The sequence below is a fragment of the Chiroxiphia lanceolata genome, chromosome 2 (genome assembly GCF_009829145.1).
Source record: "Chiroxiphia lanceolata isolate bChiLan1 chromosome 2, bChiLan1.pri, whole genome shotgun sequence".
In the NCBI taxonomy this organism is placed as follows: domain Eukaryota; kingdom Metazoa; phylum Chordata; class Aves; order Passeriformes; family Pipridae; genus Chiroxiphia; species Chiroxiphia lanceolata.
The window spans coordinates 22,703,151-22,730,069 of NC_045638.1; the positions used below are offsets into that span (position 1 = coordinate 22,703,151).

A 26,919-nucleotide genomic window follows, 5' to 3' on the forward strand; every position below is an offset into this window, starting at 1 on the left:
AGGGAAGGGAAGGGAAGGGAAGGGAAGGGAAGGGAAGGGAAGGGAAGGGAGGGAAGGGAAAGTTCTGGAAGGGAAGGGAAGGGAAGGGAAGGGAAGGGAAGGGAAGGGAAGGGAAGGGAAGGTTCTGGAAGGTTCTGGAAGGGAAGGGAAGGGAAGGTTCTGGAAGGGAAGGGAAGGGAAGGGAAGGGAAGGGAAGGGAAGGGAAGGGAAGGGAAGGGAAGGGAAGGGAAGAGGGAAGGAAGGAAGGAAGAGAGAGAGAAAGGGAAAGGAAGGGAAGGGAATAGAAGGGAAGGGAAGGTCAGGGAAGAGGGAAGGAAGGAAGAGAGAGAGAAAGAAAGAAAAAGGAAGGAAAAAGAAAGAAAGAGAAAGAAAGAGAAAAAGAAGGAAAGATGGAAGGAAGGAAAGAAAAGAAAGAGAGAGAAAGAGAAAGAAAGATGAAAGGAAGGAAAAAAAAGAAAGGAAGGAATGTTCACAGTTGGAATTTAGGCTCTCAGCCAGCCATCAAATTGATTTAATATGCATTAGGCCCAGGGGACAAAATATGAGGAAAAAGAATGGACTTTTCCCACACTGATGTAATACTTGGTATTACTGTGTGCAAAATGTCAAATAAAAGTTGTCAGAGTAATTTTTTATCTAAAAATGTAGAAAGAATGAGAAAACAGTACATAAGAGTTTAAAAAATGCAAATTACTGCAAGATTGGAATTATGTTGATGATTGTATTTATCTCTAAGGGTAAAGCCATAGTTCTCAGGTCATTCATGGCTAGGTTTCGTGAACAAAGATTTGGGAAGGGCTCTACCCATACTTGTTACAAGCGCGCTGGTGGCTAAAGAGGCCAATATGAGACAGACAAGTCCAGTTGCAAAAGGCACAGCAGAAGGACTCCTTAAGTGGAATATTCTACAAGATACAATTCCATGGTTGGAAGAATATAATTTTGATCCTGACCATGTCCACATTAGTGTTTTAATTCAGATCAAGAGTGTATTTTCACAGAAACTCACAGTATTGTCACTACCTCCTTGTGCACTGTTTCACATTGCAAAAAGGTTCTGAAAAGTACAGCCTGGACTCTTCCAGGTGAGCCTCAACTGGAAGATGTCCTTCCCCTTATGCACTATGTCTATCAGTGGTTATTCATTCAGCCCATGGACTGGACAGTAATTCAGTCATAGTAAAATAAATTCGTGAAATATGTGCAGTGGGCACAAGGTCCACCTGTTTGTTCTCTTTAGAGTGAATCTTGAAGGTCTACACAGCATGCTAATGTGGGGAGGGCCTCCAACCACTAGACAAGGCTGGAGCTGGAGAGAAATAAACTATGAGGAAACATAAAGTACCCTTAATTTTTTTTAGTGTATTACTTGTAATTAATGGTGCATCTAATTTTTTCCACATGACTTCAATAAGGAGAAAAAAATGCTTCCTTAAACTGAAGTTTCTGAAGTAACCATTGTATTTATTTTTCTCTTACTCTATCAAGGAAAGCATTCAAGATGAATGCTTTAGTTTTAGCCTACTAGGTAAATAACTAATCAACATGCAATGAGCTATACTTTCAGGATCAGTATCAGCAATACAAAAGATAAGCTATAATACTAGACACTTAGGTTTGTAAACAGTTGCAAATTTCTAAGTATTCTTCTGCAATTAATCCCCAAAAGTTCTAATCACACACAAACACATAGAGCTGGTTGTGCATCAGGCCGCCTCCAGGCTGTGTGGGTCACTAGCAGCCCCATTGCCAGGGAGTGGACTTTCCCCCATTTTCTCTGTGGGATATGTGGTTGCTTCAGCATCAGGTGAGCTCCTGTCACTCCCAACCACTCACTGACCCAACATCCTACAAGACCCCAGACATGCTTAGACACATCCTTGTGTGACAGCACACACGGACAGCCTCTGGATGAGTGCAGACGCCCCACAGGAGGGTGCCCTCTCCAGAATGGAGGGAGTCTGCAATGTCGTGGCCACTTTGCACAATGTCAAACCATGTCCAGCTGCTGCCCTCTTTCTGCCTCCCTATCTCTCCTTTTACAAACTGTCATGCTTCTGTTGCCCTCTTTTTCAAGCTGACCTTTGCCTCAGAAGACTCTGATTCCCTGGTTACTACTCAGTCCGACTGGTGGTCATGTATCCCTCTGTCACAATAAGTTTGGAGCAAATTTCTGCTAAGGCAGTTTGGGGTATTTCACTCAACACACATTGGATGCACTCACATTCCTCTTTTTCAGCTGTTGCTGTCTGTAGCATTTTGCAGCTGGAGAGCCTGATCACCCTTCCAAACCATTATTTAAGGGAAGACAGATTTGTGAAGTCAAGAATTGAATATTACTGTTAATACCTTTCTGTATCATTACGTGGAAAAAAACCAAAACCAAATAAAACAAAACCGAACAAAAAACCTCTTTGTTTTCCATATTAAGCTATTTTCATTCCTTACTGCATTGCATTAAGCAAGTGAGAAGAACTTTCAGGTTCTATCAAAACCCAAGGCTAAGAATTTTCAGATCACAGAATGCCCTTCAAATCACACCAAATTATAAACTGGGAAATAGTTTTAACTACACTTAAAAACATATATATATAAAAGGCACAGAATATAAATCCCATCTCAGAAAAAAACCCCTGCATTCCTGCTCTGAAATATTCATAGTGATCACAGAAAAAAAACCCACAAAACTCTTAGTGTTGTGTATTTTTGAACAAATAATTACTATTTGCCTGAATTTCTTCAAATACCTTTGAAGAAATATCTTGCTGTGGTATTCAGAGCATAAAAGAAAATACATCAAAAAAAGACAGGTTTATGAATTCAGTTTGTGTCATGTGGGGCTGACTCTTTGCCATGAAGATTAGTTTTTAAATTAAGAAAATTTGTTCTTGCAATTAATGAAAATCAGCAGACAGCTGTGGAAACAAAAGAAATCTTCATTTGTCTAACATCAGATATTCACTGACTGCAGTTTTATTCAGTTCACCTTTTAGTACATTTCAAAATTACAAAGTTCAACCAACTTTAGCTTGATGCTGCTAGAAGAGCTAAAACATGTTTAGGCGCCGAATATTAATTATCACACTGCTTTAAAGGTTATAATAGTAACTTTCTCCAAGTGAGGTCATAGTTCTGATTGAATAAAGCCTTAATTATAGAATATTTTAGAACATTGCAGTGAGCTGCAGCAACAAAGCCAGAAAATGGGTTATTTTTTCTTTGACAGTCCTAAAAAGATAATAAAGGCATGAGAAAAAGAGAAAAACACATCTGTTAAAAGAAAAAATAAAATTGAGACAATTATAGATTAATAGTTTGTTTATTTTTTCTCCGTTGGTATAGAAGAGAAAGAAGATGTTACTCCATTCTAACTACTGTGCTTGTCATTATTAGAGACTTTTTTTAATGAGAAAGCTGGATCAAATGGACATGATTTGTATTACTGCAATTGGAACAACTGTTTTCTGAAAAATACAAAGACTCATCAGCACTTGCTGACATTTAATTCCTACAAATAATTACTAATTAAATATTAAAAATATTCTTTTGTGTAGAAGTTAATGCATTTCATTCAATCATGACTAACTTTGCATTCAGAAATTTATGCCACCATAATGGAGGCCATATAGCATTCCATATTTAGAGTTTAGTCCTGATGTGATATTGCTTTTAAATCTTCAGATAAAATTTTGCATATCATTGTAGAAATTTTACCATAGAAAATATTTTAGTGAAAGTCTGTCAGGTGTGAATGTCCAACACATCTCATTTTTTCTTCTTTCCTCCTGCCTTGCCTTCTCTTCCGCTTCCTCCATATTGTGAACCCCTTCCACCTCATGGATTTTCATTCTTCCTATCACCTAAAAAATTACTACAGCCAGTGCAAAGAGATCTGTTCCCCCTTGCCAAAGCAGGTGAAATATATTGCAAGGTCTTTTTTTCTCTAGGAATCTAAGACTTCCCTTCTAGTCTTTCCTAGGATCATGAAGGTCTTGTTACTGCAGGCTCAGATGTCTCATGATAACAGACTCATATCAAACTACACCAGACTACATATCTCCTGAGTCCTGGGTCCCCATTCTAGCAAATTTGTCTGAACTGATAATTAGCTTGGAAAAGCCTGCCAAGTGATGTTCTTGTTTTGTCTTGATAAGCAGCTGCCAGCGGTGCCTAAATCAGTAATGTCCATCTGAAAACTTACATATCCTGTAAGGTATTTCTAACTGACTTCTGACTCAACAGTTGTCTAACAGGAAAAGGTCTGTGGGAGTTACAGAGAGGAGTGTGAGTACATGGCTTACTGGGGTAATTTGGACATAGCTCAAGTCTTACCTGTGAATGATAGGCAGCATGGATAACTGCAATGTTTCACCTTGTTTTCAAAGAACCAAAATTAATCTCAGCCCTAATCTTTGAGTCATTTTGTTCTCAGTTGCAAGACAAGCAGCAGACTTGTCATGCTTTGTTTTTGAAAATCTGATAACCAGAGTATGGGAACAAAAAAACAGCAGCACAGCTTTCCCTGCAATTTCCAAGGAGAGAGACAAAACCTGATTTGTTCAGATAAAGCCTCCCTACCAAAGGCTGAATTGATGTGGATTTACCTGCTATCTTCCTAATAAATATCCTCTGTGAAATTGAAGTGCAATTTTTTTCCTAAGCTTTTTCATGTTCCTTTTACTATTTTCTTCTACCTTCTTTTTTCTGTGTCTGAGTACATCTACCCATATCACAAGTACAGTAATTTAAATAGCTGTGTAGTTCAGGAAAATTTTGGCAAGTATTTTAAGTTAGAGAATCTTGTTCTCAATTGATGACTGGCTATCTCACATCTTTGCGCTAAAATAATTTCCTAAGTTTTTTGACCCTACTCATATGCGGTTAAAAAATGTTTAAAATCTTCTGTCTGTATTGTTTAATTGTTACAGAAATGCTTCAGAAATGAAATAGTGATTCTTCATAAACATGACCTCTGCGGTAGGGAAAAACAAACTAAAGTCAAACAGCAAAAGAATGAGTTTCACTGCCTGTTCTGGAGACATTTAACTAGGACTGTGACCTTTAAAAAAAAAAAAAGAAGGAAAAAAAAAACACAGAAGATGAAAGTATGGGAAGATGTCTTGTGAATATGTAGATACCCTGTAGCTAACTCTGTGTCTCATGAACTAAAATTATGGGGTTTTGCCTTTTAGGTTTTTTAAGTACTGGCGACCAAGCTGCAAAAGGCAACTACGGATTGCTTGACCAAATCCAAGCTTTACGTTGGATTGAAGAAAATATTGGATCTTTTGGAGGAGACCCAAAAAGAGTTACTATTTTTGGATCTGGGGCAGGAGCTTCCTGTGTCAGCCTTCTGACACTCTCCCACTATTCAGAAGGTAAGCAAAGCACTTTTTTTTTTTTTTTTTTAACATAGTAGTGTCATGAAAATGGCCATATGAGGTACGCTGAGTTAGAATTATATGAGGTCTGTAGATTTTGGAAAATACCTACTAGCTAGTATTCTGGATTTTTATTTGTCAACATAAAAATATATTTATAGGGAAAACTAGATGCTATTACAGCATAAATCTCATGCAACTAATGCTATGGGCAATATGTTTTTTCTAGTTTTATCAACAGATTCCACTGGGTCTCCTGTCAAAGAATTTGCCCTAATTAAAATGGAAGAGAGCAGTGACCTTTTTGATTTTTTACGCACTCTTGGCTACACTTCCAACATATATTTAGCTGCTTTCTTTGTTTAATAATAACATAACTTAAACTTATTTAAAACTGTATTTAACTCCCCACAAATACTGTGTGATCCCACACAGTGTTCTTAAGATTTTGGTGAGTGAGCTGTGGGGTTTCTGCCCTTAACACTTCACCCTGCAAAAAAAGACCCAACAACAAACCCCAAGAACGTACAACACCAGTACCAAATAATAAATATTCACGGTGATAAGACCAAATGTACAAAGAATTTATAAAAGAAGACAACACAAAAATATCTATTGTATTTATAAGTCCATGCCATTTTTATCATATTAAAACAGACAGGAATTTGTGACAGAAAGCTAAGCCGTAGCAAACAGTCATGGCAGAGTGATTGGTAAACACACCCCATTTTGAAATACATACAATTGTGCTTGACAATTCAGTCAGTTGATACAAATAAGAGTGCAGTGGACTACTGTTGAGCAAACCATGCCAAAATCATGCAGATGGAACTATGAAAAAGTTAACTGATCAAATAATTGAAATTTTATTGCATGTGCATTAAGTAATCATCTCAAAGATATATCAACAACAAAACCCACATGCTTTTCTATCTGTTGCTGTCTTTGACATTTTGATAGCTTAACAGTAGAAATCATGTCAAGAAGACATCCAAGCATTTAATTTTAAATATAAAGTAGGCCATTTTAATGGTCTTACCAGAGAAAAAGAGATGGGGCAGCTTCACCATTAAGCCCCCTATTGCTTTTCAGTGCTCTGACACAAAGAAGCTCTTCAGATCAGATTTTCAGTTCTCTTTTTATTAGTACACATAAAGCAACTAGAAAGAACTAACGAGTCTCATCTCACTCTCTTTCAAAAATATTTAAATATATTTTTGTTCAACATATAGGCAGTTCTAACACACACATGCAAAATTCAACATGTAGGCAGTGCTAACATATACACATAAAATAATAATAAAAAAATTAAATGGTAAAATTGTCTGAGTAGAAGATTTGAACTTATTAAATTGCTTTTATTGGAGCAGATTCTTTGAAGTTATATGATCCATGGCTTCTGTGAAGGAAATGAGAGTGTGTAGTTTTCATTTGACCTTTAAACTACTGAAAGGTGCATTCATGAGTGTCATTTACATGGTGAAGAGGATATAATTGCTTGTAGCTGCCAATCCTTTAAAGAAATTTTCACAGAACTACAACTGTGGCAAAGCCAGAGGACTTCCGTCAAAGATGCAAGAAAACTGTAGTATAAGCATGAGTTTTGTTCTCGAAACAGCACCCTGAAGCTTTCATGCTTTATGTGTGTGAGCACCAAAAACATGAGAGATTTTAATTAGTAGCTTATTAGAGATAGTATAAAAAGAGAGTAGTGGGAAGGATCTATGGAAATTGAATAGAAATTTTGGTTTATGCACTCTTTAGTGATTGTATAATCAAAGCTTTTTTTGCTTTGTAAGAAATGCTTTTAATTTTTTTTGATACACATATTTTTAAAATATCTAATTGGATTTGTATTTAAACGATTTGCACCTGCAGGTTTGTTCCAAAAGGCAATCATACAGAGTGGAACAGCCCTGTCCAGCTGGGCAGTGAACTATCAGCCTGCCAAGTACACTCGGATATTGGCAGATAAAGTGGGCTGCGACATGCTGGATACCACTGATTTGGTTGAATGTCTTCGGAATAAGAATTACAAAGAACTCATTCAACAGACCATCACTCCAGCCACGTACCATATTGCCTTTGGGCCTGTGATAGATGGAGACGTGATTCCAGATGACCCACAGATTCTGATGGAGCAAGGGGAATTCCTTAACTATGATATAATGCTGGGCGTGAATCAAGGGGAAGGTTTAAAATTCGTGGATGGAATTGTAGACAATGAAGATGGTGTTTCCCCCAATGATTTTGACTTTTCTGTCTCCAATTTTGTGGACAATCTTTACGGTTATCCAGAAGGGAAGGATACACTGCGAGAGACCATTAAATTCATGTACACTGACTGGGCAGACAAAGAAAACCCCGAAACAAGACGGAAGACCCTGGTTGCTCTTTTTACAGACCACCAGTGGGTTGCTCCGGCTGTTGCTACTGCTGACCTGCATGCCCAGTATGGATCTCCAACATATTTCTATGCATTTTATCACCATTGCCAAAGTGAAATGAAACCCAGCTGGGCTGATTCAGCTCATGGTGATGAAGTCCCTTACGTGTTTGGGATTCCTATGATTGGTCCCACAGAACTGTTCAACTGCAACTTTTCCAAGAATGATGTCATGCTCAGTGCAGTGGTTATGACATACTGGACTAACTTTGCCAAAACTGGGTAAGTGTGACTCCCAGCATTCCTTTCTGTTGATAACATACTTCTAAAATAGTCAATACCCCATTGCAGTGACCTCAAACTCTGATTTTGCAGTAGTATTATAGAACTGTTTGCATTAAGACAGGAGGTAAATGAGCCTTATTCATATTTAATAGATTTTTAATTAGTGTGTTCCCTCAAACTATTTTCTTTCAGTAGCTCAGTGAGAATAATAATGCACCATATTTTTTGTTCAAAAAATAGAATAATTATTGAGACAAAAAGCATGTCTCAGAGAAAAGGTGGCTCACTAAGATACTGAAAAATCAGAGGCAACATGTCTGCCACTTGAAGAAGGAACTGTCAGGCAGATAGCACTTATCTGCTGCAAAAGAAAGGAAGTTCTTGATTTTCAGTGACCTTCACAGGGATGAGGACTCAGGGAGGAATTAGAACAGAAAGGCAGACACTAGAAAAATTTTTCCCTCTGAGGGCTATAATGGCAATAATAAGTACTTGACTGGAATGAAGAAGAGATTCAGATAAAAATGTTGGTTGGAGAAGGTTAAAAATCAAAATTAATTCTGCTTAGAAAACAAAATAAAGACATCAATGTTTTGCTGAAATAGTGTTATAAGCATCCAGGAAAGAACCCTCAAAGCAGCTTAATCTGTGACCAGTATTAATAAATTCTGTTCTCTTCTTATAGCATTCGTTTAAAAAGTATCGCAGTGTTTTACTTGAGCAGCAAGGGCTTTTTGTTAACCTTGAGTCTTTGGTACTGAATTAAAACAAAGATACTTGTGGCACAAAGGAGCTGTAAATCTTTTCACTGAATGTTTAATGGTAGGATTGGGCTCTGGAAACTGCAGCTTTACTGCACTGCAGTGAACGATTTGCAGCTATATAAGAAAAATTCAGAGATACCTATAGTTCTTTCTACCTTTAATGAATCCGAATGATGTTCAAGGGAGAGGGATTTTGCCATCTTAATAAGAACTTGAAGCATGAATGGAGTAAAAACCAATCAAATGCTTCGGGTCAATTTACAAGGCAAAAAAAAGCTCTTGTTGCACCACATGTTAGGTAAACAGGTACTTTTGCATACAGAAATCCCACAGTTCAGCAACAAAAGTGAATGAACTCTGTAATATTTAGATGCATTTGGCAACAAGAAGTCATCAGTACTGGGATGGGCAAACATCATGACAAAATCTTGGTTTATGGACAGAGAATGCCCTGTGCTGGTTGTACCACATGCTCAGAAAAATGATGATGCCATCAGTTTGTCTTTATTTTTGTAGATGAGGTGCCACATATACATAAAGGACTTCAGATCCTCACAGGTATATAGAATTGGAATTCTTACAGAGATGCAAGACTTCCACAGTCACACTATTGTTTACAATTACTTTATGACTATTCCTTGTAGATTAAGAAGTTGTATTTAAGCAGTTTTTGAGGCTAACAGGAGCTTCTCACAGTTCCAGATGCCACCATTACCCATAGCACTTTCCAGCTGTTGCTATTTGAAAGCTAATTTCAGCAGGCTATACCCAGTTCTCTAGTTGTGAAGCCATTGTCATACTACACCTAAAAGCAAAAAAGGTTCTTTGGGAGACCCATTAGTCATTTCTGAAACTTTCCCATTGTGGATGAGACAGGGTATATATTCTATTACAGACTCATTCCTTTATAGACAGTCTGAAAGATTTGTCATTAGAAATGACCTCTAGCTGTAAAGTTTCAGTTTTCACAAGGAAAGGAAAAGAGCAAGACAATATATATTACTTTGATGGGGTTTTTTGTTTATATAAAAAATGATTAATTTTTCTGAACAATACAAGAAAATACTTGGAGGTAAATAATATCTTAAGATTACATTTGCTCTGTATCTCTGGTTCCTCCAGTGGAAAAGAGAAAGTTATAGCACCTCAAGCCTAGAGCAAAGACGATCTCTGGAGTAACCATTCTCCTCTCTACTCACTCGTGTGCAATCTGGAATCCGTGACTCAGGTTCTCCAACTCTCAAAAAGATTTATATAGTTCAAGACTGCATTGCTGGGGGCTCTCCTTTGGGATTTCCCCCCCCCCCCTTTTTTTAATTGATCATTTCCCATCCTAATTCTGATAGAGCTTGTCTTGCTTTGTGTTTGTCCCCATGGCAACACACATGAAAAATCTAACTGAAAGATTTTATTATTACACATTTCCCTGTAGGTGAGCCTTGAACATTAAAACTGCAGATATATTTATTTAATTTAAAAGTCTCTAAGACTCTTCTAATCTTGATGATTCTCCCACAGAGACTGCATCCAGGAACTTATTGTATAATTACAGCTCAGGTGGTTCATCATTCTGATGGACTGTGTTAGGCTCTCAATGACATACCACTCGTTCCTAAAAAGAGACATGCTGTTCAGTGGGCCTACTGCAAAGGCTGGGTTTCGAGGGCAGGTCAATCTTATAAAATCAAAACATAAGACACAGTGTTTTTATTGTGTTTGACTTTGAAGTCAGTTACTGAAGCTAGCAAATAGGAGGTGACAATGAAAGTGTTTAATGGCAGATACTTTGTGCTTGAAATTAATGCCTTGAAGTTGCATTTTGCTAATCCTTCATTCTCTACCTTTCTGTGAATCTTTTATTATTATTTTTATTATTATTAACAATCTTTTTCTTTTTGCCTTTTCAAAACTATGTTTCTAATGTGCCTTAGAAACAGGCCAACAATTTTTTACAGAGTGGGTGTGAGATACTGCATTGGGAATACAAAAATGACATGAAAATACAGCTTTTAATTCCACTTTGTGCAGAATTATATGTGAGAGCTTCATTAAGAGGCGCACTTAGGGCTTCAGTCTGCTGCCAGTAGTACTATTTTAACTGTAATGGTAATTTTATGTGCCAAGTGTTCTGTTAGTTAGGGCCATGTTACCTCCTTCGCAGATACATCAGCAGGGGGAGAGTGAATAACATGAGGGGTTGTGTGCCAGTCCTTCACAGATACTCTGTCAGCTACACTCTTGTGAAGAAGGATTTGAAGTTTCACAGACTATGCACAAAGCCATGCTGTCATTAGAGACATCTATCAGGTTTCTAAAAATTTCCCTCTTTGTGAAGAATTACAGTACTCTATTTTTGCTCCCATTCATCCAGCTCTACCTACGCTGGTATTGGGAAAGATAAAGGTCTAAATGATATATTCTTGTTTTCTTTGTACTTCAGATAAAAACTCCAGAATTATTTTACTACCATTGATTCTTAAGCACAAACTTGCATACATTTCTGAGTTATTAAGAATGTCTATGTTTTATATTCAGTTTGATTCTCTAACAGAAAGCGTGATTAAACTTACAATTATAAAAGTATATTTTCAAATCAATTCTCAATGAACTCTTTTATGAGGATATTGCTTTTTTTTAGATGTTTTTGTCTGAAGAAATAACTGTCTCCAATGGCAAATCTGTATTAGTCGAACAAAACAGTGTGCTTATGGTTTACTTTCCTTGGTGGTTATAACAGCTGACTGGAGCATGGCAACAGTGGGACCTGGTAATAAGTGAGGAAAGGAAGTAAGGGAAGATATGCCTGTGTACAAGTCCTTCAGGCAGGACTGTCTGTGCCATTATTAGTATTGTGACACTAGAAAAAAAAATCAGCAGAAGAATGAAGAAATGTCAGTTTTTCTCTCTCCTCTTTTTTTTCTTCTTCCCATATGGAGGAAAGAGTAGTACTGAAAGAAAATTAATGATCAAAGGGCCTTTCAGAGTCTTGGAGACAAACAGAAAAACTCAGTATGTAATTGTGAAGACATTTTGCTCTCCAATGAAATTAGAGAAGGACCCAAATAATAAAATACTTTAAGTGCATTAACATAACAGTTCCATTGTCCTATTTTTGCAGAAGTGGTTAAAACACAAATTGTATTTTGCCATGTTGTATGGAATATGGATTATGAAAAGACCTCTTAATTCATCATTCTTCTCATGACAATATCAGCAGATAGGAAATACTCAGGACTCTCGTTTGCCCTTCAGATCAACTACTAATCCACCTTGTGAACAGGAGTGTGTGTTGCTCTTCAGTCAGCATCCATTGCAGGCACATTTACTTTATATTGCCTGAGAAAAACTTAATGCTTTGACTGCAGATCTCTAGCCAATGAGGTGTGAATTAAATGACAATATGTAGCAACATCCTAAGTTGTGCAAAATCAGTGCAGACTGAAAGTGGGAGAAAAAAAGTGACAGGTGAAATGCACGCTAACGAAAATATACCTTAGATAAGACAAGAAAGACCATCTATTGTCTTCTGTTATATGGAAAAAAAGTTCAGACATTCCATGATGGGAACATTTTCTGTTGGAGAAGCTGTTTAAATTGAATTTTAAAGGTGGTAAAACTAAATAATGAGAGAGCAAAATGAATAATAATAATAATTAATTTTGTTATAACAGTAGCATGAATAAAAAAAAAATCTCCCTAACAATGTGTAGCATTGGGAAACAAGTTATCTAATCCCTATGAGAGTCATTACTGGAAGAAGTACAGAACTGAAAATATATTGTTCATATTATACTGTTACCATCATGATTGCAGCAGGTTTTTAAAGGAAGGTTTCCTAGCAACCTTTTATTATGCATTATACATTTGAGCCTCAAGAACACCTAGAAGCACAAAGGTGATGTGAGGAGCTAAAAAAGGAAAAAGGAAAAAGGAAATTTGAAATTAATAACAGATAAGAGTTTTGCTGAACAACTGATTTGATAGGAGAAATGATTTTCTGTACGTTTATGTTTCATGCCTACCAATAAAACTGGAAAATTGTTCATAACAGGAGAAACTGCCCAACTACCTAAGAAAAAAGGTTAACAAGTTATAAGTTGTAACCCTGCCCTGTGACTTAATTAATTTTTTGCAGTGTACATAGGAGAAAGACCAAGGAAAGTAAAAATTCTCTTGTTTATATCTACTGAATATTTTTTGCACACTGTCATTAATTTGTAAGACCAAGATCCATGCATTATTAGATCCTCTATTTAGGACTGGACTTAGTTATTCACTTTTCTTTAAAAAAATAATTATTTAGATATCTATCCTCCAAATTCAGAGAGAATATTGAGACCATTTATTCATTTATTAAGTAATCAACCCTAGAGTTGGTGTCGGTCATAGAGCTCTGATACCCACAGCAAAGAAATTACTTGTCTGTAGAGCTGGCTGATTTTTTTCTGTTCGTTGTTTCAAGGGACAGCTTCATGCCCCCACAGAGTCATGTAAACAAATATTGAAATACAAGCCTACCCTCATGTAATGTTATTTTCTCTCTTGTGTTTGGAGGAGGCGGTAGCGTAATTGGCTGCTCCTAGTAGATATAGTTAAAAATGACAGATGGAAGTGGAGAATGGAAGAGGGGGAAAGGGAGATTGATATTTACTTGTTTTGCAGGCTGTTTGTAGGGGAAGGGAATCACAGGATTACAGAATGGGAAAAGTTGGAAGGGACCACAGAGAGAATGCAAATTTAAAAGACGTTTAGTTGCTAAAATAATTATCTGCTGACATTTTTATAGGGCCATTAAAAAAAAAAAAAAAAAAAGAAAAAAATGTGCATATCCAGCTTGGTTGCTCATTGAAATGAGTGCTCAGCTTCTTCGTTTCCTATACTGTGCATCAAATGCAACTCATTTACCCAAACTAGCTTAATGAATTGGTTTTCCATAGGACCCTTCCCAGAGTCTTTTGTGCTGTGAATCAGAACAGCAAGGGGGGACAATGTAAGAGTTTCTGACAAGAAAAATGCTTTGCATTTTGATAATCTTGTTGATTTTTAACTTGTTTTAGAATTTATGTATTGAACCCCAAATTTCTGTAAAAGTAAATGTGTTGAATATGGCCAGTATCTTCTCCTCTCGATTTTCCAAATCTTTCAGTCTGTTCTTTAAGAACAAAAGAAAAGCTTTATTTTCTTCTTCAATGTATGTTAGAATCCCTCAAAGTAGCAGCATACATCTGTTTCTGTACTGCTTGGAAATGAATATTACTCCTCTGGTTTGAACTGGGATGAACAATTCCCAAGCAATTATCTTTTTGTTCAGAATTAACACAACTTGGCTAATTGTTAATACATAAAATTAAAAATAAATAAATAAAAAGATAAAAAGACAGATAGATAAATGAAATGGTATCAGTTTCAGACTCCCTAGTTTATATCTTTTGTATCTTATTGAGATGGGAAAGATCAGGTATAGTATTTAAAAAAAAACAGCAGCACACTAAGGCACCCCAAATACTAAAACCACAAGCATAAGTAAGACAAAATACCAAAATTATATAGGAAAAGAATTCTTCTTTTCACTCAAATAAAAGGTATGATAAATTCTCTCTATGTACACCAAAGGAAGACTAAAGTAGGCTATCAAGCTCACAGGCTTTTGAAAATGGAAAAAGAAAAAAACTGAGATGCTTTAAAATCTGTAGCGGTGGGGCTTGATATTCCCATGACATACATAACTATACATTGGAAGAAAAGGAAAGTATTAGAATCGTTTTGTGGAAAATAAACTAATGCATATGGGAAAGAAAAGGAGAATGGAGAGTTCCCAGAGTAATGCACAGAAAATAAATAATATATAATATATTACAAAGTCACAAAAAATACTCTTTGCTGCAAAAGAAGATGCAAACTCTTGCAAAACAGAATATTAAGCCCAGTATTAGTAATTTTAAATTTCTGTATTTTTTCATGGCAAGAGGAAGTAGTATATAACTTAAAGTTTACTAAAGTTATAGAGATGCACATACATTGACAATCACAGAATCACATAATATACTGAATTGGAAGGGACCCACAAGGATCATCTAGTCCAACTCCTAGCCTTGCACAGAACCATCCTCAAGAGTCACACCATGTTCTGAGATTATTGTCCAAAAACCTCTTGAACTCTCTCAGGCTTGGTGCTGTGATCACTTCTTTGGGAGCCTGTTCCAGTGCCCAGCCACCTTCTGGGTGAAGAACCTCTTTCTAATATACAACCTAAACCTCCCCTGACACAATTTCAGACCATTCCCTCCGGGTTCTGTCATAGTCATCACAGAGAAGAGATTAGTGCCTGCCCCTCTTCTTCCCCCCTGAGGAAGTTGTAGATTTCAATGAGGTCTCCCCTCAGTCTTTGAGGCTGGACAGACCAAGTGACCTCAGCTCCTCATACAGCTTCCCTTCAAGGCTTTCATCCTCTTTGTTGTCCTTCTTTGTACACTCTCCAATAGCTTAATATCTTTCTTATATAGTGGTGCCCAAAACTGCACACAATATTCAAGGTGAGGCCGCCCCAGTGCAGAGCAGAGTGGGACAATCCCCTTCCTCAACTGTCTGGTGATACTTTGCCTGATGCCCCCCAGGACACGGTTGGCCCTCCTGGCTGCCAGGGCACTGCTGACTCATATTCAGCTTGTCAGCGACCAGGACCCCCAGGTCCCTTTCCATGGCACTGCTTTCCAACATCTCATTCCCCAGTCTGTACATACATCTGGGGTTACCCCATCCCAGGTGTGGAATCCAGCACTTACCCTTGTTGAACTTCATGTGGTTGGTAATTGCCCAGTCCTCTAAGTTCTCTAAGTCTCTCTGCAGGGCCTCCCTGCCTTTGAGGGAGTCAACAGCTCCTCTGAGTTTTGTATCATCTGCAAACTTACTTAGCATCCCTTCCAGTCCTGCATCCAAGTCATTAATGAAGATGTTGAAGAGCACAGGGCCCAAGATGGAGCCCTGTGGAACCCCACTAGCGACAGGTCACCAGTCTGATGTTACCCCATTAACTATTACCCTCTGTGCTTGACCCATGAGCCAATTGCTCACCCACCAAATTATATGTTTGTCCAGATGTGTGCTGGACATTTTGTCCAGAAGGATCCTGTGAGAGACAGTATAGAGAGCTTTACTGAAATCCAAAAGGATTACATCAGCCAGCTTTCCTTGATCAGCTAGGGGGGTTACCTTGTCATGAAAGGAAATCAGGTTTGATAAGCAGAACTTTCCTGTCATGAAGCTTTGCTGGCTGTGGCCAGTGACTGTGTTGTCTTCCAGGTGTTTTTCTATATTTCCCAGAATAATCTTCTCCATGATTTTAGCAGGCACTGAAGTTAGACCGACAATATTTAAATGCTCTTTGTGAAATTGGTTTGTCTTTATTCTGAACATATAAGAAAAAAAAAAAAGAAAATATGGAAAAAGCATAATGTTGAGTAAATATCTGCCTTGATGATGTTGAAATAATCTGACTTTTGTACTACTCCTATCTCTACTACTTAAGTACTATAAAACTTGTTGATCTCAACTAATATATGTCTCATCTTCATAAAGTGGGACAGAGTTAAGGCTTGCTGTCCTATGACCATTAAGCACAGTTCCTTCATAGCAATGATCTCATGGAACTTTCAAATAGTTATCTGCTAATGCAAATGATGGAAAGATTTGCAACATAAAAATAGTTCAAAGGTTTTTTGCCAGCACAGAGATTTGAATGAAGGAGGACTAATAGCTCAGTAAAGGAACACAGAGATAAATGGTTTCCAGTTACATGTATTAGCCCTGCTACTTCATGTTTTAAAGGTTTTTGTTTGTAATATATACAGCTAATATTTCTTGTGTTCACATGGACTTCCAATATTGCCGTAAGAATTAAGTGCCCATATTTACTACTTACAGCAGTGGAAGTAGTGGTACCTTAAATCAGAAAGTTAGTGTCAACCATGAGAAGAATTGAACCTACACCTTTACTATGGGGAGAGGTGATTAGTACCTCTCTAATGCAGTATATCTCTAAGACATACTCTTCAGAGTATGATACTGAATCACAGAATTCAGATGGCCTATTGGGATCTGAAACACTATCCTTTCTCTGTTTTCATATAAAAAAATGCACTGTACAGTAAGTAATTTTCTTTTGATTATTTATTAACAACTGTTCTTCATTTAGGGAAGGCTTTTTAGCTTCTGTTTTTAGATTACTTTGAGTATTGCAAATCCATTAACTTTAGGATTGAGGGGGTTTGGGTTTTTTTGCTTTTGTCTGTTTTGGGGGGGATGGGGTAGATTAATGACTATAATGTTGTCTGGTTTTGTTTTTTTAGAGATCCAAACCAGCCTGTTCCACAGGACACAAAGTTCATCCACACAAAACCCAACCGTTTTGAAGAAGTGGCCTGGTCCAAATACAATCCTAAAGACCAACTTTATCTGCATATTGGCCTGAAACCCCGGGTTCGTGATCACTACAGAGCAACAAAAGTTGCTTTCTGGTTGGAGCTCGTACCGCACCTTCATAACCTGAATGAAATATTTCAGTATGTTTCCACAACAACTAAAGTCCCCCCTCCTGACATGACCTCATTTCCTTATGTGACGCGACGTTCTCCTGGTAAATTGTGGCCAGCCACCAAACGCCCAGCAATGACACCTGCCAACAACCCCAAACATTCAAAAGACACCCATAAAACAGCTCCAGAAGATACGACAGTTCTGATAGAAAACAAGCGAGATTACTCCACAGAGCTGAGTGTCACCATTGCTGTGGGGGCGTCCTTGCTGTTCCTCAACATTTTAGCTTTTGCTGCGTTGTATTACAAGAAGGACAAGCGACGTCACGAGACTCACAGGCGCCCCAGCCCCCAGAGGAACACAACCAATGATATAGCACACATACAAAATGAAGAGATCATGTCATTGCAGATGAAGCAGCTAGAACATGACCATGAGTGTGAATCGCTGCAGGCCCACGACACACTGAGACTAACTTGTCCACCTGACTACACGCTTACTTTGAGAAGGTCCCCAGATGACATCCCACTAATGACACCCAACACCATAACCATGATCCCAAATACATTAACAGGAATGCAGCCTTTGCATACTTTCAACACCTTCAGTGGAGGACAAAACAGTACAAATTTGCCCCATGGACATTCGACCACTAGGGTATAGCTCAGCTCTTCCCCCTCTACCCTCACAAGCCACTTGGAAGAAAGAAAAAAAAGAAAAAAAAAAGAAAAAAAAAAGAAGAGGAAAAACTTATAATACCATCCATTGAACACCTTGTCAAAATCTAAAGTAAAAACAAGTAAAAGAGAAGGACAGTCATTATTTTCTTACTGATCCTTCCCACAGAAACTCACTGATATTAAAGATCGACTACAAACCCTGTGAAATGTGAAAAGTGTACATTGCTGTTGCGATACTGCTTTAAGATCTCAGCCACTTTGATTGAAAGTTGAGGCCAGAAGAAGTAATTTAAAATGGTGTTTTAAGTGTAACAAGCAAAGCAGAGTCTTCTGGAACACAGAGCCAGTGACTGTACAGGTGTTTTGTTTTGGGTTTTTATAATAAATAAAATAATAAAAAAAGATTCTTTATGTGCCATACCATGAATGGCCATTGATAAAACAAAGACATCACCATGGGCTTTTACCCAGCATATGAAGCTGTAATCCAGATGGGGAAAATAGAATTTTATTATTAAAAACAAAAATAAAAAAAAAGAGGAGGACTGACTATGCAGTAAAATACGTATAGTTCTGCGCAAAGAGATGACTTGCCAGCCTGAACTATATTTAAAGAAACTTTGTAAAAATGTACATAGCTGTGAGTTTAAAAACAAACCAACAACAAAAAAGCAGCTTTTATTGATGTTTTCAGTTTGAAAAGAGCTTTTAGAAAGATTGTGCATTTGATTGTGACCTATGTGTATATACATTAGTCATATCACCTCTGTTTCCTCCAATACCAAAGGAGGAATTCCTTCTTAATTACTAGTGGTAAACAAAAACCATGAGTTTTTTCTAACATGTTTCATTTATATAAGGCCATGGTGTCATGCAGAGGATACAGTTGTCTGTGTGACCTGCGTATTTTCTCTTACAGGTTACACTAATGCATGTTAAAGTATTCATAGGAGATTGTTGTTCTTTTCTGAAACATTTTTTCTCTAATTTAATTTTGTGTTAGCCTTTGTTAAATTGCAACACAACAATGGATTGGAAAATGAAGAGAAAAAAACGCAAAAGAAAATAATTACTATTTTATACTTGTTGAACTGAACCAAGAAACATCTAATAATATATATTCAGAGTCCAGTTTGTAGTTCTTGGTTATTGTGATACCTTAGGAAGAGTTTTGTGCCCTGACAAAAGCAATGAAAGCCTGTGTTTTGGTCAGCCTTCTCTGAGGAAAATTAGCTCTATATTCACCAGCAGTTGCAGTAGAATCTCAGCTGATAAAACACCTCTTTAGTTTTGCTAAATGATATAAAACTGCAATTTGAAAGTGGGGAAATGCAAGGTTGGTTGGCTGGCTGTTTTTCAAAGTGTTCAGAATGGTCAGTGTTTAAGGAACTTCTCAACCCAGTATCTTGATTTGTGCTTGAGAGTGTACCTGTCACAAAATGCTTATTTTGCTGATTTATTGCACAGCAGTCCTGTAGTCAAAGAATATTACGGAGAGAGAAACAGAGAGATCATCAGCTGTTCTACATCTGAACAAAATTGAAAATCCCAGAGATCATCAGTCTCAGAAAAGGCAAAATTATTAGCTGGTTATTCCCTTCGGCCCTTCCTTCACTAGAAAAGCAGAGGCCAAGCAGAGCTATGAAACAAAGTAATTTGACAGTTTGATTCAAACAACTGATTTGAATGTGAAAAGCTAGAAATTAGTTCTCGCAGATGAAGATTGCTTTATATTTTGTCTTTGAAAGTTACTCTATCATTGAGAGATAGTAACCAAAGATCTTTAAACAAATTGGTCTGCACTTGAACCTAATTATCCCAGATATATTTTTTATTATTATTCCACAACTACACTGCATAAATATCATCTGTCCCATAAGTATCTAACACAAGATGCCTTGTACCTCTTCTTGTTTTCTACACTTTTTGTTTTTGAATAAAATATCTTGGAATAGTTGCCCCTACAAATAAAATCAAAGACAAGGTGATTCACTGAGGTCTATTCATCTGCACAACTCCTTGTTGTAGTAGGCAATAAAACAAATTCTGAATGAAAGAAGTGAAAAGTTAATGACATGATAAAAATGCAACATGTGGCTGATACAATCCTTTACCTTTAGTAAACATACTGTAAATCTGACCTGGAAGCTCAGGTTGGAATGTGATAAAACAGCAACTTTAAAGTACAATTAGTAGGAAATGGAAAAGTGTTTTGGTTTTTTCACTGATCCATCACATAATATTGATAAATGCTGACTCTATACCAGGCCATTTCCACCAATTATTTAATGTCTCAGCTGAGATGCAGCAGTTCATAACTGTTAAAAAAAGGTTTAAAAAAAGAGAAAAAAAAAAAAGAAAAAAAAAGGTAATGATGCTTGACATCATAAGCAGTTGGGTATGTTTGTAATGTGAATTACAGTATTTGTTTAGTACTTCCAATTGTCTTCTGCTAGCAATATGTACAGTACTGTGTCAGGCTTGTGACATTTGGGTAAAAAAAAGTTCCTGTAAGTGAATGATTTTAGCTTTTAAAAGTAATTACAATCAAGTTGATTTAATAATTTGATACATCTGGACTGATGTATGATTTATAGAGGGAACAGATTTATAGGGTCTTCATAGAATTCTATAATAATGATATCAAAATATACTTTGAAACTGTAAAAGAAAAACAAAAGTACTTTCCCAGGCTTATATTCTTGTCCTTATGAGGCACACAGGGTTCAATGGTTTCTTCTGTTATCGTTTTGCAATTTTTTGTTTTTTGCCTTAAGTAATGATAGAAGATATATATGGCTGGACACATATGTATAAACTTTTCAGCAGCATTTTTAATAATAAAATATCACGGTATTTTCTAATGCTTTGTGCAAATAACTACGTCTTCATCCTTTTGTGTAGAAAGTCTTTCAGAGGTGTGTTTTCTGCCCCATCTCCATTTCATTATCTAATGTAAAACATGCCTTGATACACAGTATAAAAATATTAAAGTAACAGAGGTTGCACTTTTAAGTTAGCATTGAGTTTTCATGGCTTTTGTAGTTCTATAAGCCTGCAAGTAAAAGGAAAGCAACTCAGACAATGAAGATGTAGGAGAATAAGTTCCATATACTTATTACCTGTATGCACTGCAATTCCCATTGAAGCAATGGCTGAATTATTTTGTTAGTATTTTCTGAGGCACTGAAAAAAAAGCTTGGGTAAGCAGCTTCCCTTAATCGAGTATAGCTTAGCAGCTGAAAAATGTATCTTCCAAATTAGGGATCAGAATAATGCAGATAAATCTAACACATCAAGCCTCCACAAGTAAATATACTTTTCTTTTACATTTTAAATTTAGATAAGTAATTAGTTTTGTTAGAAAAAAATGATGTAGGAGAACCAATATATGTTACTCATATATATTTAAGGTATTTACATAGATTGCAAGTATGTCATTAATATAATTCTTCCTTCAAAGGCTGAGTAAGTAAATAGTTTGTTCTTTTATGATGTTAGATTCTGTTTACCAATGAGGTTTCCTTTCACTGGAAAGGTACGTAGACATTTCAGTAATTCAAGCAGGGTATTGTTTGCTTTCTGTAACTATTCTGCTGAATAGAAGTACTAACAACAATGTTTGAAGAATTTTGAGCATTTTAGTTAAGATTATTTGCAAAAAGCAAATTCTGAATTATTCATATCAGGTTTTTGATATGAAGAATCAAGCTTCTGAGACAGAAATATGTGCCTACTGACCTAATCAAGCAGCTTGAATTTTGAATATTGAATTTGTATATAAAGCTTTTGCAAATAAATTGCAGGTTTATAGTTGTTCAGCAAATACATTTAATTACAGGTACACTTCAAAATTCCACAGCTTGCTCTGAGATAATTCATACACAAGAAAAGAGGTTACAATTGTGTAATTTCTGTGAATTGTTCACCCTAAATTGTGGAGTGATCTCAATAAATTAGCTTCTTTTCAGTTAAGCAGTTTCACATTTAAAAAAAAAAGAAAAGTTTCAGAACTTTGTTCATGCTAAGCAAATATTTTGTTTTGTTCTTTTACTGTCTGAAATATAAATCTGCAGATTAGTATATTCCTATTTTGACTTTGTTAAGAATATGACAATGCAATGGTATTTAATATCACATAAAATCATTTGAAATAATACCATGATAATTATATGCTTGTCTCAAATTTGTAGTTTTACATTTGTATTATTTAATTATTGTCAATTGTTTTTCATATTTTCATCTGCAGCTGTTTGACATCACAAACCTCATCAGCCTGAATCTCTCCAGAGGCCATAGCAGCTGGTAAAAAGTGGGATTTTCATCCCACTAGAAATTATGATATTATATATTTAATATCATAATATTTTAAAATGCTTCTCAATACATCAAATTAGCCTGAAAAGTAAGACAGTAACCTTTTTTTAAAGCAAATGAAAAATAAGAAAGGGGTTTGGAAATGTCTAAACATCTTGTTTGAGCTGTAGCATAATAAATAACATTTCACTTTCGGATGAAGTTCTGATTCAAGCTGTTTTGTTTGGTGTTCCACTGTGGGCACCAAGGTCCACACTGTGTCTTCTAAAAGTTATGTAAGTTATGTTCTAAGGAAGTTATGTTTTCTCAGTCTTTTATAGCCCATCCGAATTACTTTATCCAAATTTTACTACGTTAGAGAAACCCAGATCACTCAGTGATGATGTAGTCACAGACCAGTCACAAAGTCCAGACCAGAGAAGAAGTTTTGTCATAAACCAAGTGAACTGCAGCTCCCCTGAGGCACAGTGGCAATTAAGGAAAATATGCATTAATATCCTAACAATTCAAGTCTAAAATAAAAATCTAATAAATAAGGTACATTCCATTTTTATTAATGGAAAGTCCACAACTTTTTGCAATACTTACATTTTCCTATCTTCATTTTCCACCCCTTCCCCACAAAGAATAACAAAACCTTTTCAGACAGTATTTTCTGGAATATCCACAAAAGTAAATGCAAAATTAAATAGATGACATTGTTTTGTTTTCCCTTCTACATAAAGATCCTCAGTTGCTGAAAGATAAAAAGTTCTTCCTCTAGTGCCTTTATCAGGGCTTGTAGGTTATGTAGGTGATTCAGAGTAGCCCTATTCCCAGGTGTCCAAGTTTAAGTAAAAGGGAGAAGATGGACAAAGAACTGACATTGCCTTTGACTACACAGCACAGTTGTGTTTCTGTCCAATAGCTGAAGATATGGCAAAAAAACAGAGCTTTATCTCTGTTTTATTTTTAAAAGACTGAATATTTAGAGATCGTGTTCTCATTTTTCAGCTTTTGATGTCTGATGTCATGCTTTTCGTTGTACCTAACTCAAAGCCCTCACTTGTTTTTTGTCATCTCATATCTTTTATCTCTTATTACATCAGATATTTCCCTAGAGATACAGATATGTTTCCGTGTCACAACAGTTAAGTTTGGCCCCAGATTTGTTCCATTCTGTGCTGTATGACTGTGAGACATACATTCCTTGCTGCTTTTAGTATTAAAGTTCCCTTGAAGGGGTATTTACATGGCAGTATTCCTCATCCTTGAAATGCATTGATTTCTATGGTTATCTGCATTTTGTACCAGCCTAACAGGTTTCCTTTGACATAGTGGATGTCTTAGCGGGAAGTGCCAGCTTGGAGCCAGGCTCTCCTGTTACTCTGTAGTTTTTATTATTGTTATTATTCATTGTTAGCATTTGTTTCTTTTCTATATTGATCTTTAATCAAAGGTAAATCGAATTAGTATGTCATTCTGTTGCACAGCAAGATTTCTCAATTCCTAAATTGCTCTTAATTCTTGTTTAGATACAGCTAATTACACTGCACCATCAAAACATAAAAACCTTTCTAAACCATTAATGTTTCCTGATTCTACTATCAATGCAAACTAATAGGAGGCTGGCACAGTTAACCAGTATGAGAAGAATTCGTGATATAATGCCTTCCATTTGGTGGGGACTTGTTTTACAAATATGGGATAATAAATACAATTAGCATTTTCGTGCATCAGAATTTAATTACTTTATGTCAAAGGTAAACAAGACCCAAGGCAAAATTTGTAAAAACTGCTCTAGTATCCTACACTGGTGGTTATTTTGCATAGGCAAAAATTTGTGGGTTGATAGCAGCTACATGAGTGCTTAGTACACTTTAGACAATGGGGGGTCTCACTTCAGAAACTAGAGTGGAATTTGAGGATTTCAGGAAATGAAGAGGACATTGCAGAAGTATTCTTAATAGAGTTTCTGCTTTCAAGAATGCCTAGCAGCAGCAGCAAAGAAACTGCAGGGAGAGTGTTTTAAAATAAATAGGAAGCAAATGCAAATTGTTTTTAAATGAATTTGACAGGAAGAATTACGATACGATGTGATATGAAATGACCTTAAAATAATGTGAGGCATTTCTTCTGCGTGAAGGGCCAACAGAAAAAGGAAAACCATCTCAAAGGATACATTTTTACAGGGACTAGTCAAATGAAATCACTGCAGATAATGAGACTATAATGGGATTTTGAACAGAGGCGTTGTGTCATAATGCTATATCATATGGATTTAGATATGTTGAACATAATCTACAGTGCTCATCTGAGTATTGAGAAATATAAAATTAGATCCCAAGATGCCCTACTTTAGCAAGACAACGGTGCTGCCATGGTAGATAACACAGCAAAGTGAAATGTGCACATTTGTCACGAAACGACGAAACATCCAAGTAATTTTATTCCAAGAAAGACAAAGTGCCAGCCTCAATAACTAGGAAATAATGACAATACAAGCCAGAAACAGGTCCAGCTGGGAGAACCATCTTGCATGTAGAGGCCAACAGAGGGGTTATCCTCTAAATCTGCTTTTTCTTCATTTTCCTGGGGCGGGGGAGAGGCATGGAAAGGGAAGGTCCCTGAAGTATGCTGTTTTCCAGTGGTGACTGGCCTTTGAACCTTCAAAAATCACCAACAACTGACAGATGTTAGAGGTTCCTTTTAGCTGGAGTTGAGTGGGAGAAGGAAGGAATATGAACTGTTTACTTATTAGTAGTAATTTTTCCTCTTCTCAGACAATCAGGAAGAGGCAAGGGATGAAGAACAATGTGGTACCAGCTTCCCCCCAGTACTTGAGGAAAGGCCAGCCAAGCACTTTGCTCAGTTTTTGATTGGGATGACAGCTGGAAACAGGCAGTCAAGGAGCAGTGGGCAGTGAGGGAGTTGCTGAAGATGGCAACAGCCACTGGCTGAGTTGATTTGTGAGGCTTCCGTGTCTCTCAGCCATTATAATGGGCTTATTAATAAAATTCTGTGCTGCTCCCCAGACTGTAGATACTGCACCATTAATATAGCAGGAAGTCAGTAAGAATATGATTAAAAATTAATCAAATAATTTAATTACAAAAAATTAAAGCTCTTGTATGTGTAAGAGAAGTAATATTCAATATTGCGTTAATCTTGTGATCTGACTACAGATGTGTTACTGTATCTCCGAATCAGACACAATAGAGAGTTCTAATGGAGGCACGAGGATAAATCACCAGCTGTATATGCACATAGCTAGGAAGTGGCGTAACATTTACAACAGCTCTATAAATTGCTGCTTCAATAAATAGTAAGTTTGAAGTTACTTACCTTTTCTTGCTGAGTTTTTGGAATGAAAAATAATGTATACCAAGGACACATGGAACAACTGCCAGGAGCTCTCAGATCTGCAGCACACAGCTAAAGAAAAATGAAGACACAGTTGCTGGATCTTTGAACAGCTGAGACCTCTATTAGAAGCCTGAAATCTTCTTCAGCTTCTATTACCAAGAGCCCATCCAGATCTTACATGCAATGAAATTCCCTGTGAAGAGCTGTTTCTTCCTCCAGAAAGCTGACTAACTAGGGACTAGCACAGATTGAACATGAAAAATATCTCCTCAGATATATGATAATATATCAGTGCACTGACCTGCACTGACCTGTGTGGAGCAGGTTTACAAACTTCCTCAGCTCTCAGCAGTTTACTAATAGATGACCAGTCAGAAACTGATAAGTCTATTCAGTAAGTACCATGTGAGAGATAATACCTACTACAAAGCAGAAATGCAGATAATTCCTCTTAATAAGATCACTGCAGTATAGAAGCACTTCAGCTTCCCAAAATCCTTTTGAATCTGGTATATCACAAATAATAATTTGGAAATCTCAGGTAATCCTGGAGGAATAGGTAAACAAATTTTATTGTGTTACACTTATATGTGCATTTGTACTAAACTGACTGTAGTTCCCCATTTTGAATTCAAGATCTGATCTTGGTGTTGTTTTTCACCAGGAATTATTTGGGGTTTTTGTCTTTTTGGATAGCTGGGGAATTTATGCATTCTGAAGCTGTAGAGTTTTACTGTCATCTCTGCTGCCCTTATAACAGAGAAATTAAAAATGGGAAAATTATTCATTTCAGTCAACTCAATGATTGCCTGACAGAGCAAGTAAAGTAGTTTGAGAGACAATATGTTTGAGCATACAGTTTTTTACAGCTGTCCAATTCTGACTGTAAGTGTTAAGAAATTTAGCATTTGGTTTCAGAGAAGTTTCTGCATTGCAAGCTTTGAAATGTTATGAAAATGTGATAATAATTTTCATAGGATATGTAATTTGGGGAAAGAGGGTTTCTGGTAGATATGCCATCTAAATTATTTTAATAGGTAATATGATCATTTATGTACAATTACATAACCTTTATAGGAACTTCTGCTAACTAACATTTGAATCTAGAAGGTTACATATATAGATATCTGGGATGTATTTCTACATCTATCTATATATGCAGATATATTTATGACATATATATATATATATATATATGGTTGTTGTATGCTTCCTAGCTGCCAGTTTTC

At 36.5% G+C, this 26,919-nt stretch overlaps 1 protein-coding gene across 2 annotated transcripts in view; it reads left to right on the top strand.

Moving 5' to 3' along the window:
* Positions 1–20,908, top strand: part of NLGN4X (neuroligin 4 X-linked) — a 183,469-nt gene extending 162,561 nt beyond the window's left edge. For both annotated transcript variants that reach the window (XM_032679611.1, XM_032679612.1), the window contains 3 exons: positions 5,193–5,378; positions 7,260–8,049; positions 17,162–20,908. In XM_032679611.1, the coding sequence (XP_032535502.1) occupies positions 5,193–5,378; positions 7,260–8,049; positions 17,162–18,011 (1,826 nt within the window). In that variant the 3' untranslated portion in view covers positions 18,012–20,908. The remainder of the gene's footprint in view (positions 1–5,192; positions 5,379–7,259; positions 8,050–17,161) is intronic.
* Positions 20,909–26,919: the final 6,011 nt, after the last annotated feature.